Source organism: Alligator mississippiensis, chromosome 9, assembly GCF_030867095.1.
Source record: "Alligator mississippiensis isolate rAllMis1 chromosome 9, rAllMis1, whole genome shotgun sequence".
Taxonomy (NCBI): domain Eukaryota; kingdom Metazoa; phylum Chordata; order Crocodylia; family Alligatoridae; genus Alligator; species Alligator mississippiensis.
Genome location: NC_081832.1, coordinates 42,911,536 through 42,927,528, shown reverse-complemented (window position 1 = coordinate 42,927,528; position 15,993 = coordinate 42,911,536). Strand labels below are relative to the sequence as shown.

General features: G+C 47.0%; 1 protein-coding gene across 3 annotated transcripts in view; it reads left to right on the top strand.

Moving 5' to 3' along the window:
- Positions 1-15,993, top strand: part of SLC4A9 (solute carrier family 4 member 9) — an 80,388-nt gene that overhangs the window by 62,371 nt on the left and 2,024 nt on the right. Inside the window, exons 19-22 of one of the 3 annotated variants that reach the window (XR_002090098.2) lie at positions 4,271-4,444; positions 6,603-6,758; positions 7,360-7,448; positions 10,881-10,967. Coding sequence is in view for 2 of the 3 variants with exons in the window: in XM_019487109.2 (XP_019342654.1) it covers positions 4,271-4,444; positions 6,603-6,758; positions 7,360-7,413 (384 nt within the window). In the remaining variant the exon portion in view is untranslated. Of the gene's footprint in view, positions 1-4,270; positions 4,445-6,602; positions 6,759-7,359; positions 7,449-10,880; positions 15,136-15,993 lie in introns of those variants that run through there. The other 2 variants (XM_019487109.2, XM_019487110.2) reach the window with 2 other exon arrangements.

Sequence of the window (15,993 nt, the reverse complement as noted above, 5' to 3'; positions counted from 1 at the left end):
CTAAGAGGGAATACCTGGCTAGGTAGAGTGGGGATGGTATAAAGGATCTATTGACTCCCTTTTGGATGACCTGCATAGCCCACTTGAGGTTTCAGCATCCCAAACACATGCCAATGAGACTGTTCTCCCACACTGACCCATCAAGCATTTCTATATTCAGCATTCACACCAGGTCTTTTGACAGCTCATATTTTCCAGAAAAGGCCTTAAGGAGATGTTTTAAGGCCATAGAGATGTCTTAAAAGTATTACAGCCCTTCTTTTTCTGCCACCCATCCAAAGAGAACTGACCTCATAGAAACATGGTCTGAAGGAGTTTGTGTGAGTGATCTCAGTGCTGGGAGGGAGCAGAGAAGCTGGCACACCAATTTCCCTGTAGAACAACAATGCCAATGTACATATTCAAACCAGGGAAGTTGAAATGATCATCCCTTCTGTGTTCACTGAACCAGAGTCTGTAGTAACAGAAGGAAATCTTATGAGGGAGGAGTGGTTACAGATGATAAGCCAAAAGAAAGACAAATTGAAATTGTCTCCTTTTCTGCATAATTGTAGTGCAGAAATGAGTTTAGGGTTTTGTAGGTGTAGTTTCTTTTGTTTATTTTACTACCTAACAATTGTAAGGCATGTGAAGCCTTGTGTTTTCCCTATTTTTGCTGGAGGACTTCTCTGATGACCCAGGAAGGAGACTGAAAAGAAGGGTAGTTGAATCATTCAGCAAAGAGTACTTTTCTCCCAAGGTATCAAATCTAAGTGCTAACACATTCAAGCAAAATGAAGTTTTAAGCAATCTGAATAAAAGCACTTTCATCTTAGATTACTCTGGGTTCACCTCGTGATGCTTCTGACTTCATAACCCTGACAGTTCTCTGGTCAACCATGGAGTCTTCCAGGAAGAATAGGGCTGGTAAGACCTGAGTTTCTAATGCAAATAAGAAAAGTAAGAGAATTTTTATTTTTCTTGGTAATAAAACTGTTTCAAGGCTTCTTTGTCCAGCAGAAAAGGACACAACTAGTTTTCCTCTTTTGTAAGGCAGAAGGTAGGGCAGGATGGCACTTAGAGACTACCTGTTTTTTCAACATAGCCAGAAACTCAATGCCAGAGACAATGGGGAATCCTGGCTTTCCACACTTGTGGATCTTAGGTAATAAGTGGGTGCTTGGCTTGGGTAAAAGGAGTGGAGCAGCTGGGGGTGCAGGGTGGAAAGTATATATCCTCTCTTGCTTTTCAGAGGTAGAGTCTTTAAAGAGGCTGTGTAATTCCCTCCCATATTGTTCTGTGAGGTCTGTGGTCAGGATTTTGTAGAACTCTGTGTTGGAGTGGTCTCAGGCTCCTGTATATGTACTGTTTTGACCATGACAATAGTGAGACCCTCCCTTATCAGCCTGTTGTATGATAATATCAGGGTTGTTTTTAAGACCAAGTATGGCTCTCTGTCCTATAGGACTAAGGTTGTAACATAGGCATTGTTTTATGGCAATCTCAGGATTGGCACAGAGGCAGAAACAATTTATGTACAGGTCCAAAGCAGGGCTGTGGCCCTCAAGTAGAGTCCAGAAGATGTTTTTCCTCCTGTTCTGTGTAGGGGTCAGGTCTTTGGTGCATTGGTCATTGCATGGCTCCACGTCATGGTAATCCTTCCTTTGTTAGAGGTGGCAGATAAAAGCCTCAAAGTCCCCATATAGCGGTAACTTATTGAATTGTGTAGTGGGGCAGAAGAAAAGTCCACATGATAGTACTGACACATCAAGGGAGCTGAGAGTGTGGCTGGATAGACTGATGATATTTCCTTTGGATTTTGGAATTGCTGTTGGAGAATTTAAATTTGGAAGTTTTGCTTACTTCATCCTCCCTTACAGAGTTTGCAAGAGGCTTCGTGGCTAGATGCAGAGATCTCTTCTTGGTAAACAGCTGTTTTGTCTGGATAGCTCCTTGTGCTGCTAGTTCTGCAAGTCTGCTGTTAATTTGTTTCTGTTTTGCAAGGTGTCACCCTGCCCTACCTTCTGCCTGACTTCTGACTATTGTGGCTAACCACCCCTCCACTCTCTTTTGTCAGTTATCTTTAACCCAGAAAGAACATTTACATAGAACCACTCTCAGTGAAATATGAAGAGGTTGGAGCAATCTGTACAGAGCGGTCCATGCTGTGTCCCACTGGTACTGCTGGATGTCAGACAGAAACTCCTGTTTGAGAAGGAACCAGCACCTGGGAATATCACAGAAAATCCCAGGGAGCCACTGCCAGGTTCTTGTTTTCAGCACTGAAAAAAACCCCAAACAGTAAGACAAGAGACTTTGAGTTCAGGGAAACACTGTCCAACTCCCAGGAGTGGAATGCCATATTTACATGCATACCATGTGTACCTTTCCCCAAAAGTCCTCCAAAACTGGGGAGTGTGTCTGAAGCAGGGAAGCTGTTTTTCTGCATGGACCAGAAGCATTGAGATGCTGTATAATGGCTCCTTCTTCTTTTCCTTCTCTTTCCCTGAGTAGCCACATGGAAGGAACAGACCTGAGTCTTGCAGCAGCTACAGTCAGTGGTATAACTAGGATGGGGTGACAGGGGCAGCTGCCCTGGGCATCAACTTGGAAGGACAGAAAAACAATGCTTGTCACCATAGCCACACAATCACGCCAGTGGTGGGGCAGCAACCAGAAGTTTCCATGCCCCTGTGTGTAGCAGCCTCCCCTTCCCTCCCCTCACTCACCCTCTTCTTCCTGCTCAAGCAAAAGCAGTCAATTAATCTGTGAAAGGGTTTTCTGCCTGAGATAGTTTTTGCCTGAGCAGGAAAGGGAGAGTGAGTGAACTGAATATCAGGCTCTGTCCCTGCTCCAAGCTCCCATAACTCTGGAAAAATCTTTTTTCTTTCTTCATTCTGCCTTTCCAAAAACAAGGTGCATGTCTCACTTGGGGGGAGGGGTGTAGTGTGCCAGAAAATACGGTATGCCTCTGACTCTGAGCCTTCCCTAGAGCCCACTTCCAGCATATGATCTTAAACAATTATACATACACACACACTTTTGAGCAGGTCTTATTTTAAGGTACATCAGAGCCGCTGCAGGTGAATGAAGCTGAGAGATGGGAGAATAAATGCATTTTGTGATGTGCCGTTTTGAATACCAGCCCCTCACTCTTTGTAGACTGTGAGGAGTCAAGAGTTGTAGCATGTCCAGCTAGAGGTGTAACTGGTCATTACTGTACTCCCTCCACTATACCCTGCATCTTCCCTTCTGTGGCTCTGGCTCCAGCTCCAAAAGCAGAGAAGGCAGAGCAGTGATGGTAGAGCAGAGGCAGGAGCCAGAGGTTTGCTGCTGCTGAGAGAAATGTCACTTCCATTTTTTGCCACTGACGTTTGTCAAATACCAAAAAAACCCAGTCTTCAATACCAAAAAGGAGGTGATATCTCCCTCCAGCAGTACTGAATCACTAGCCATTACTCCTCCTGTGCATGCTACCATCACTTCTCTGACCTCACTGTTACTGGAGTTGGAGCCTCTGCAGGGAAGGTGCAGACCATGGGAGGAAAGGCAGGATAGGGGGACAGGAGAGTAAAGTGCCCTCCTTAGCTCCATTCTGGTACCTCCCTTCCTCCCCTTAGGCAACACCTGGGGTTCATGCCCTGCTCACTAACCCATCATTACATTACTGGGCCCAGTGTTTCTAGCTCTCAGCACTTTATTGAAAGCATTGAGAGACTTGGTGTTCTTTCAGCTGCAGCTGCAACTGCAAGAGTCAAGTAATTATGTGAGTATTCTTTGGGTGTCAGGTGCTTGCATTACTTTGTAGATCTGTGTCTAAGAACCAAGAAGGGAATTCAAATAACTCAAAAATTATTATTATTATTTTGTAAAAATCTCATGAGTTTTGGGGCTTGTTTTATGATTTCTGAACACTTGGGGTCTGCAGCACTGACTGTTGTGGGAAGGTCTTTGTCACACACAGGTAATAGTCTCATCTGAGCTCTGATTTTGGGGTATGACATCAGTGGCATTGTGGGGGGTGCAACCTAATGCAGTGTTATGCCTTAGAAGAGAAAATGGTTTGAACTATGCTATACATAATCCCTAACAGGAAATTGGGGGATTATGAAAAATGAAATATGAAAAATAAACCCCAGTGGATTGAAATTTGGAAACCTCAGGATCCTGGGCTTTCTTTACAAAAGATAAGATCCCCTGATGATGTGTAAAATCCATGTTCATAATCTGGGTATCATGATCCATCCTGGGGACTCTTACTATATGGTTTTTGATCTGTGTTCCATTTTAGTTCATGGACAGAATGCAGCTCCTTCTTATGCCAGCTAAGCACCAGCCTGACTTAATTTACCTTCGTCACGTGCCCCTGCGCCGAGTCCACCTCTTTACCTTCATCCAGATGCTCTGCCTGGCTGTGCTCTGGGTCCTCAAGTCAACTGTGGCTGCCATTATTTTTCCAGTGATGGTAAGAAGTCCCTCTTGATGTCCCCCCTAGCTCCTGCATGGAAGAAACTCAGAGGCCACAAGGGAGGTTGCCTTTGTGCCCCGCAATTGTTGAGGATCAAAATTCAGTCCAAATTAGCAGTGCTGATTCCCCCATGTCATTTAAGAACTGGAACCACATAACCTCCCTCTGTATGTTTTATCATGGCAACTGAGGGCTGCTGGAGTCCCCCTGCTGTCTGGGCCTGTGAGTCTGATGCCTTCAGTGATGAACACCATTGCTGTGGCAAGGGAGAAATGGTTTGGAATGGCCAAAGCTTCCACATGGAATCTCCATTGATTTGTGACATTTAGGGTTTGATCCTGCTTTCAGTGAAGCCAATAGAAATTCTCTTCTGACTTTCCTGGTAGAGGTTCAGATAAGGGTCAGGACAGAATATACATACAGGATCAATCCTCCACTGGAAGGTCACGTGGCCAATTTAATAACAATGCTTTGTTCTAAACAGCTGCTTTTGTTTAAGGACTGTGGACCTCAAAGGCTCACAGCAGTGTGATTTTATGGGTGGGGAAACCAAGGCACAGAAAAGACTGTGTTTCTTGGTTTAGGGCTCATAGATCAGTGGTGGAGAAAGCAAAAGAACCCAGTTGTCCTGACTTCAGCTCCCGTAGCGTAATCTCTGGATGATGCTTTCTATAGGTCAGCAGTTTTTCTGGTTCTTCTGATTCTTTCCACTGTGCTTAATTTCTAGTAGGGGTGCACCAATAGAGATTTTGGGGCCGATACCAATAGCCAATATTTAAGGAGGCATACTGGCTGATACCAATCTGATATCTGATACAGCTGCCATCAGGTGGTAAGTTCAATGCAGTGGAAGAGGAGGGGGGAGGGAAGGAGCATGGGGGTGCAGATCAACACCCCCTGTGGTGAGGGAGGAGGTAGGTACAGGCGCTGCCCAGCCGGGGTGGGGGGGGCATGGGATGGAGGTGTGGCTAATGGTGGGAGGGCATCTCCCGTCATTGCTTGCACCCCGGGAGGGCAGGGGGGCATAGGCCTCTGGATGTGCATAGTGCAGGGTGGGCTGCAGCTGTGGGGTGGAGCCGGAGCTGGGGCTGCACAGCTCTTCTCAGCAGGGGCTGAGCTTAATGTGGGCTCTGATGGCACTGGGAGGAGGCTGCAGCCACCCCAGATTTTGCCACAGCTCAACTTCCAGCCCCACACCACCGCCTGGCACAGCCCTGGCTTTTCCTGGTGCTTGGGTGGAAGTGAGGCATTCAGCCGGGGCTACGCAGGGTGGTAGTGAGGGGCTGGGAGCAGAGCTGCAGCAAAATTTGGGGTGGCTGCAGCCTCCTCCCAGTGACACCAGAGCCTGCTCAGAGCCCAGCCTCCAGCGAGAAAAACCCTGCGCAGCACTGGCTCTGGCTACACCCTGCATCTGCAGCCCACCCTGAGCCGCACAGATCTGGGACGCATATGCCCCACCCCGGGTGCAAGCAGCAGTGAGAGCTGCCCCCACTCCATAAAGCGTGCCTCTGTCCCATGCTCCCCCACCCCAGCTAGGCAGCATATGTCCCTGCCACCTCCCTCACTGCAGGGGTGTTGATCTGCAACCCCCCCCTCCGGCCCCTTCCCTCCCCCCTCCACTTCCAACTTACCAGCTAGAAGCAGCTCTCCATGCTGCCAGCTCTGCTCTGTGCTGCGCTGCAGCTGCATGCAGCATGGGCATTTATCAGCTAAATTAGTGGTCCCATCGGGCCAACATCTGATACAGACAATTTTCTTTATATCAGTACCGATCCAATATCACGCTGATGTATCAGTGCACCTCATTTTTAGGGATGGAGATTCCATATCTTCTCTAGATAGCCTCTTCCAATCTTTAACCACCCTCATAGTCAGAAAGTACTTTCTAATATCCAAACTAAATTCCCATTGCTGCAATGGCCTCAAACTGTAGTGGAAGAAATTTAGGTTGGAGGAAGAACTTTCTGACTATGAGGATGGCTAAGCAATGGAACAGGCTACCTAGAGAATCTCCTCCATCCCTGGACATTTTCAGGGGCAGGTTGGACACTTGACTGGGATGGTTTGGTCAACAATGATCCTGCCTTGAACCTCATGAGGTCCCTTCCAGACCTACTTTCCTATGATCCTATCTGAGCTCTCGTTTTGGCCCAAGCTGCTGGCTCTAGTGGGGATACGGAAGGCAATGGAGTACATCTTCTCCCTGCATGACCTCAGCTGGCTGGATGACATCATGCCTGAAACAGACAGGAAGGAGGAAGAAGGAAAACTGCCAAGAAGTCCAGAGGCAGAGGAGAGTGACAGTGAGGAGGTAGGTGAAGAAACAGCATCATGTCCTATCTCCTTGAGCCCAGGCATAGGGGGACTAGTCATCTGGCCAGTCATCCATTCAGGACTATTTAAGTAGACTGAGCAATGGACTTGATGACAGGGAGTGCCTTAGCCTCTTTTTCAGAGATGCTGAGCTCCACATGACATCAGTGGGAGCTGGAGGTGCTCAGTACCAATGAAAACAGCACAGTCTCAGGGTCTAAGAGAGGCACTGTCTAATAAAAGATCACTTTCGAGGATAAGAAACTTGCCCAAAGTTACACAGTGTCAGAGCTGTGAGCTGAAGTCAGGGCTTTAAGTGCTGCTTGGCTGTGTATATAGCTCCATAGTGTGGTAATACAAGTTAGTCACTCCTCTGTCACAGGGAAACCACCCCCACAAAGCTGCAGGTAAAGCTACTGGATTTTCTGAGTGAGACTTAGCAGCAAGTTACAAAACAAGCAGAGAATGGGTGTTGGCTCCAAACTGGGTGTGGAGAATGCAGCTGTCTCCCAGTGTAAGTGTTTGAATGAAGCTACATATTCAGTGTCCAGGCTGCTCAGACTGTGATCCTTGCCTTGGCCTCTGCTTCTTTCTTCCAGTCTGAATTAATGTACCTTGAGAAAGGACCAGAAATCAATATCTCTGTGAATTAGAGGAAGTGAGGCTCACCGGTGGGACAAAGTGAAAGGTGAGGGGAAATAATTCATGTGATTCATCTTGTTTGGGAAGTGGCAAGCTCATGGGCCTGTGTGCAGCCAGGGAGCTGTGGGTCTTAAGGACCTCTGGAAATCTGTAGGAGCAAGGAGGTTACTTGTAACAAAAAGAGCTTCTGTCTTACCTCTCCCTGCCTGCCCCCAGCTCCTGGCTACCACCTTGTTCTTCCTGCCAAATTGAATGTTTAGTATTATCCTGATTCATGAGTAGATAGCTCCTTCAGCTTATGCTGAGACTAACCACAGCCTGTACATATCACCCAGCACTGCCTGGGAGGGATGTATGTGTTACCAGACTCATCTGGAACATTTGGCAGCACAACAATGGATTCTGCTGAACCCAGCATGGCCATCTGGCAGCAGAGTGAGTGAGCACAGTCACCTTCTAGCATGGCTGGTTGTGTATAGGGAGCCACCAGCAGCACCACTGTTGTGTTTTGTGTAGTGGCTCTTACCTGGCACAGTGGCACAGTGTATTTGCTGTAGTATTTGGTTGTAGTAGCACAGTGGATTTGCTCCTTGAAGTATATACAGTGCACATAGCAGCAGACAGTTCAGCCACCACTCTTGATGCATCTGTTTCAAGAACCCTTTTCCATTGAAAAGTTGGGCGTGGTCATTGCTGGGATTTGCTGCTGATTTGGTTAGATTCTTCCTGTGATCTGCAGCCACACTGCTGACAGATAAATACCAGGTGCATCTACCAATGTTTACTGCAGAGCTGCCTAATTAGCTCCACAGTAAAGTCTCTGCATCTATACATGCGGCCCTATTATGTCACAGTAAACTAAAATGCAGCTGTACATTAGCACTTGTAAATGTAAATACTATCCTGTGGTGGTGTTATTTACTGCACAGCAACACGTGTAGATGCTGACAGGGCTGGTTAGGAAATAAGGGTTCATCAGTGTGGGGACTGCATGCTTGCTAGCCCCACACTGGAGCATCCTTGTGCCCCAGTGAGCCCCTCTGCATCACGTTGAGCCAGGGGGAAGAAGAAGACTGGCAGGTTGACCCTCCCCCCAGGCCTCCTGCCAGCTGGAGCTACTCCAACCTAGTTCAACATACTGCATCCCTGGGCACACATGTATATGTGGTGTCCAAGAGCAATAAACTCCGGTGCTGTATATAATGTGACAGTCATTTCTGCCAGACACACCCAGAACATTGAGTGTATGGCAGGTGAGATCTTTAAATGCACCTGTGTCATTAACCAGCATATCAAGAGAACCAGGGGGACCACGAGCAAATAAGAATACAGGAAAGAGTATGAGGAGAGATTAAACAGGCCAGGACTTTTCAGCTTAGGAAAGAGATGCTTAAGAGGAGACATGATAGATATTTACAAAATATTAAATGGTACAGAGAAAGAATAGGAATTTATTATTTATAATCTCTTACAATATTAGAACTAGGGGACATAAATTAAAACTATTGGAAAGTAGGTTTAAAATTAACAAAGGAAGTTCTTTTTCACACAGTGTGCAATTAACTTGTGTAACTCATTGCCATAAGAATTTGTGGAGGCAGGTAGTTGAACCCAGTTCAAAGGTGGATCAGACCAATTCTTGGAGGAAAGGCTCATTAGAGGTCATTGAACATGGTCGATAGGGGTGCAACCTTGAAGCAGAACTTCTGAAACCTCTGAATGCTGGAAACTGCAGTGGGAGAGAAGCAGGGAGTGGAAAATGCTGAATATACCCCAGTCACCCTCCCCCTCTTGCATCCACTCTGCCACTGTGTGAGACAGGACTTGATGGACCTATGGTCTGACCCAGTGAATGGCATTTCTTATGTTCTTAGTACCAAAGGTTACATGTATTTGACCATACCCCTAATCACAGCCACTGACACACAGTCACACAAGGAGCACTGGAAAGTAGGGTTGTGTGAAGCTTCAGTCACTGATTTGATTCAGCAGAGATTCGGCCCAATTCAGTGACTGAATCTCCAAATCGAATCAGGAGACCCTTTAATCTCTCTGAATTGAATCAGAACCCTCCGAATTGATTCGAAAAGATTTGGCAATTTGGACATAGACACAGCTTTAAATGTTTTTTCTACATACCTCAAGGTATCAGGCGGCTTGTGAATGCTGTGATGCTGGGGAGGGTGGAACATCTCACGGGAGCGCCGGGGTGGGGGGCACCAGCGCGCTTGACAGCAGACCCAGAAGTGGACTCGAAGCACTTCCGATCCACTTCTGGGTCTGCTGGGGAGCACACAGGGCCGGCCCCCCCACGCCCCCTCCGGCTCAGTGACTGGTGCCTCCTGGATCTGTGGGGGTAACCAGGGTCCCCCATGGCCGATCACCAAGCTGGGCGGGGTGTAGGGGGGAGGTGCCCAGCCCGTTCCCCGGCGGACCCGGAAGTGGGCCGAAAGTACTTCCAATCCACTTCTGGGTTCACCGCTGAGCGTGCAGGGGCCACCCCCCACACTTCTGTGGGATGCTCCATCACAGCATTCACAAGCTGCGACTGGTACCTTGAGGTATGTAGAAAAAACATTTAAAGCTGTGTCTGTGGCTGAATCGCTGATTCTCTGAATCAGCATTGAATCTTGAGATGTGGATTTGGCCTAATCGAATCAGGGACAGTGATCCAAATCAACAAATTGAATCACTGTCCCTGATTTGGGCCGAATCTGAATCTGAATTGAATAGGGCCTGTTTCGTACACCCCTACTGGAAAGAAGCCCAGGCAGTGCCAGCATATTTAAAAAGTATCAGAAGTAACTGCTAATTCAGGAAGGTCAAGTCTCAGGGTGTGCACGCACACACATATCATTTTCCTAAGGGATGATGCTGGAAGCTGCATGGTAGAATAGTAGGAGATGGAGAACTGACACAGAGAGCAGGGCTGGTGAGACTCTGTTGCCAAAAATGTCAAAGTACTCTTGCATGTCACAGCTATTCTTCAGGCAGATGAGGACAACATAGGAGTCTAGCTCTCTTACTGCCTGGTGGGTAATAAGGACTGTCATAGGGGAGGCAGCATGTAGCCATATGTCCTACAGGAAGGAATCAGCCACTGTTGGGAATGAAGACACCTCCACAGGAAGGAAGAAGAGCAGGATTCTTGGCTTTAGTGTCTCTGTGAGATATGCTGGGACTTTTTATTTTGTAATTAGAACTGAGCAACAGAACTCAACTGCTAACAGTCTGCTTTATCAGGTTTCTCTCCCAAGCCACAAAGATCACAACACAGAAAAGCAAAGCAGCCTGGGCTCTGTGCTGTCCCCATCTAAATAATTCCTAGCACAGCTCCTCTTGCCACACAGGAGCCTCAAGGGCTCAAGCCACATACTGTCATAGGGGCTTTGCCCACAGATCAAAGACATTTTGCTAACAAACAGTAAAAGTACCAATGTTCTCATGTGATTTCCAACATGGCTTCTCTGTTGGGCAGGGAGTATTTCCTGATGGTCTTGCATATGCAGGAAGAAGGCAGCTTGCATTCTGGGAGAAGGTCTCCAGAGCTCTACTGACATCTCAGGTATCAAGCCCAGCTGGTGCACAGGTGGTTTATAGGAAAGGTGCAACACATGGAATGAATGTACCACGATATTCAATTTTATGAACAAAACAGACAGGTAGTCTCTCTTTCGCACTAACTCTCTTTCATATCTCATGATGCTGGATAGGACAACAGCATTTCCAAATATTTGTTCTTCGTTGTCTCTAATTGGATACCATTAGCTAAACCCTGTTTGCCACTGGGTAGCCCAGAGAATCTAACAATGTATGAAATAGGTGTCCTGTCTATTAAACTGATATTCCTCTGTCATCTCAATCCCTTGGTTGTAAATTCTCTAGCCTCATTCAATTAAAATGAAACCATGCTTTCTAAACTGATTCACTCATTCCCATTGTATTGTGCACGCAGGGGAATAAGTATTAGTGCCAGGAACAATCTTCTCAGTGCAAGAGTCACACCAAGCATTGTAAGTCTCTAACTGATCCAGAAATAGTCTCGAGCTCAATATGCTGTCTTGGAGCATCTACAGTGCTAGAAGGTCCAGTTTCTCAAAGAAAATAAAGGAGGGAGGTTAAACTCATGCTCATCTACAACTCATGAAAATCTTTCTATCCAGTGTTTACAGCTCCAGACAGCACCAAGGCATATCTCAAGGGAAAGCCTTTGGATCCTACCTTTCAGGAAAGAAATCCTATAACATCTGTAACTCAGCACAGACATATTCCGTGGTCAATAGAAGTGGCTAAAGTTATAGAATTTTACACCCTGGATTGTGGCTTCTTCCTCTCTGATAGGGATGGTGTGCTCATGAACACAATAGCTTTCAGCAAAGATGCTGGGATGTGATGGAATGTGGCATGCTGGGGGCAATAAGTTACATGTCTGTGTTAAAGACAAAAAATCTGCAGCTTGCTCCATTTTATGCTGACCAAAGGCTAAGGATATTTTTACAGCAGGGGTGACCAACCTGTGGCATGGGCAACCTCTGCGTGAGGCAGATGATAGATCAAGGAGGGGACAGCCTGCAAGCAGATAGGGTAGGAAACAGAAAGAAGAGCAGAAGATCCAGTAGAGGAAGGGGATTGGAGTGGCACTTGGGGAGAGTGTGGGGCTAATTTGTGGCATAGCTTCCAAAAAAGGTTGGCCTTTGCTGTTTTACATGAAAAGAAAATCCCTCTGTACTCAGGTGACTGTTTCTTTTGGTTTATTTTTTTCATGCTCTACAATAGGAGTCAGTTCTATATGGAACTGCCCTCCTTTCGCCACATATCTCTATCATATCCTGCTGAGCAGCGAGATAATAGTTTCTGTGAGGGCTGAGTCCTTGCTCCCTCAGGATGGACCCACATCTTCCTGAGGATGGGGCTCTCTCTCACCAATGCTTCTGGGACAGGCTGGGCCCCCCAGGCCCTATCTCCAGAAAGGTATGGGTCCATTTTGAAGGAGCCCACATGAGCTATTCTCATGCTGACACTGCCTAGTAGGACATGATAAAGGTATATGATTAGGACCTCTCATAGTGTCTTCTATTGAGAAACAGACCCCTAAAGCAGATTTCAGACTTTGTAGGAACAGGTGAATGGGGCAGGTGTCATCTCTCAAGACTGTTGTTTCAGGCTTTCTGCAGACTGAGGCAGATTACTGCCACATGAATTACACTTAGGTCACATTTTCAAGTTTTTCTTCTTACTTAGAAGGCTTGGAAACATTTTTAAGGGCTTGGGGCCTTGCACACAGCCCTCTAGTGACTATGGCCATTTTTATACATGCTTTGGGACATGGCATCAGGCACTTTAATTAGCGAGCCACAGTAATTAAAAGTGCCTGCACATCACGTGTATCAGCATTCCCACACGGAAAAAATGGTGGCAGGGAGCTTTGAACTAAAAGGCATCAAACATGTTTTATTTCAAAGTGCCCCACCACCATTTTTTCAGCACCGAGACATGTGGGGATGCTGATACACTGATGTGGAAGGCTGCCAAAGCACATCAATTTCCGTGCTCCAGCAAACTCGATTAATCAAGTCTGCTCCAATGCGCTGGATTTCCAGTGCATTGGGGCAGGCTCTGCTCATGTCTATAGAAGCCCTATATCTCAAACCAGCCCTGGCAGTGTGAATCTTAATGCTCCCTGGAGGTGTGAAAGCAATTGTGTAATATTGTAGATAAACCTTTTCACTTCCAAAATGTGACCAGCTGGTGCCACTTTTGCTATAGCCATGATGAGGTTGAACATCTGTGCCTACATTCCAGTGGCTTTGGAACTTCCCATGAAATCCAGAGGAAAGTACCTTTTACTCCACACTCTTCCCAGCCATCTTCTGATGAATTTTATTTTCTGCTACATACTTATTTGAATATGTAAAAATAGATTTAATATTTGAGACAAGCTACAAAAGTTATTGATATCATAACATTCAAGAACATTGAACACTGAACAGTTCTACAGGCCTAGTGAGAGGCAGATTCCCACCTGCACTGGAACTGCATTTGGCACCTCAATTAAGAGATGGGATGCAGAAGTAACTTTTATACCTCCCTTCATGGTCTCTTCATTCTCGAGGCTGTTAGGATTCAAACCAGGCCTCAGCACAAATTAAGGCAGCCTCAGGATAAATCCAACTTGTCTGGTACTTGAAGTTCACCATAGGATAGCTAACCAGTCCTAGTTGTTCCTTCCCATCTCTGACTAGCCCTCCCAGGCCCCAGAAGATAGGTCATGAAGGACTGGCATTATCAATTCCATCCTACCTGAGGTATTCCCTATCAATGGCTGCCAAAAGGTTTCCTTTGCACTTCTGGAATTTCTCGAAAAATTAAATTAGCTTGTGCAGAACCTGGTTCTGGTTTTGAGCTAGCTCAGGAATCTCTGTGCAGTTGTGCTGCACTACATTGTCCATATACATTATATATAATAGTGGCCCCTATGGTAGTTCCTAGATCAAGATTCTCTCCTGCCTTTGAGAGGAGAGAACAAACTTAAACTCTGAAAGCTCTACAACACTTCTAATTCTGCCTTGTTGAGCTGGGTTCAGTGGAATCAACCCACTCTACGGAAAACACACCAGTCCTGCTTAACTGGTCTTTATTTGGCCTGGATTGCTAAAACATGAAACATTTTGGATTAGAGATATTTTCATATAAAGAACATTGTTACAATTACTTTGTAATGACATTCAGTGGAAAGTTAAGAGTTAATAAAATATTGATGAACAACCTGACAAGTTTTTGAACCCAAGACATTTGAAATATGGAGCAGACTGTCCATTTGCCAGTGTTTAAAAATCTGTTTCTTGATCCTGTGAATTGAATAAAAGTGGATGAGAATGTTTCTGAAAATTCCAGACTTTTTCCCCATCCTGCACTGGGGTAAAACTGATATCTTTGAAAGTTTTCGTAAACATTGAACAAGACAGAAATAGACCTACCCACCCATCTCAGAGTATGGGAGTGACTCACCGTAGATTGTGGGTTACTGAGGTTCAAATATTGCTCCCAATGAGGCACCCTAAAAAATTACATATACTGTATCTCTCTACTGCAGTGTTTCCCAAACTTGATACCTGAGGCACACTTTTTTCTGGATTAAAAGTGGCAGGATGATTCACTTGTACACCCAAAAAAGTGTGTGTGTGTGTGTGTGTGTGTGTGTGTGTGAGTTCACAGGCCAGATCTGGTCCACAAGCTTGATCTCACCTTGTGGTCAGGGTCTGATTCTGTTGGTGGCAGAAAATGTGGAAATTTGATGTGGCAGAGAAGTAGCAGCAGTGTTAATTGCCACCACTTCCCCACTGCCAGGTTTCCAGATCCATGGGGAGCCCTGCGGTCTGGCTGATATGGCTCTACAGGCCAGATCTAACATTGCTAGGGTGCAGCTACACAAGATACTTTACTGTGCAGTAGATTAGTCTACTGCTCAGTAACATGTCACTGGCTATAGAAAATAAGTCTACTGCTCAGTAATTTGTCACTGTGCAGTAGACTAAATTTCTGTGCAGTTAACTTGTACCTGTAAATGCAGGTACTAAATGAAGTGTGCAGTAAGTACTGCTCGGTAGCACATGTGTAGATACTGACCGGGAGCAAATTTGCTCCCCGTCAGCTAAACCACAAGGAGGGCAGCTTCCTGCCTGAGCCAGAGTCACAGGGCTGGGAGTTTATCATGCCCATGGCAGGGAAGGCTTTTTACCTGTCCCAGCCTGGCCTTTAGACCCCTCGCCTGACCCTAAGGCCTGTGCCAACTGCTGCCAGCCCCTGGGCATCGGGTCTTAGAGGTGTGAGTCCATGCTGGCCACAGCAGGCTTGTGATCCCAGCTCTGGCCCCCAGGGCCTGCTCCACCACTTGTATGCCTGCCAGGTACTGTGCCCCTCTGCTGAAGGTAAGTGCCAAGCCCTGGAGGCACTTGGAGTCTCTGGCTGAGCCACAAGGGTCTGTCAAAGCACCCACGATGGCAGCCTCACCAGTGCCACAGACAGTGTCCTGGGTCCCCAGCTGAGCAGAGGGAGAGACTGCTGACCTTCCTTCACTGTGGGGCGATGCTGAGGTGCAGATCCAGTGAGGAGGACAAGCCGGGGAAGACACCAGCTGTGACCAACTCCATATCCTCCCCAGAGGGGGCCACTGCCTGGGCAGCCCAGGAGCCATGCCTCTGTGCCCTGAGGCACTGTCAGCAAGCCACACCACATTGCTGCCTGCAGGGACAGACTTGGGCCACCAGGACTGCCTGCCATCCCCATCCGGTAAGCCCCACACAGAGAGGAGGGCCAGGGAGGCAAGGGAGTGCTATGGCCACCTGTGCCCATGCCAGCTCTTCTGCCCACCCCTGGGCTGCATACCTGGCCCCCCCACCCTGCTTGGCCTGGCTTCTGGAGTTCCCCCCCAACAACACACAGAGAGGCAGGAAGTAGTGCAGAACTTCAGTGAGCAGCCAGTGTCCTCCCAGCTGGGCATCCAGAGACCTGTCACATGCAGAGAAACTTGTTAATGGCAGTGGCAATCTCCTCCTTGGCTGCAGGCATCAGGCTTGTAGTGTACCCCTCCA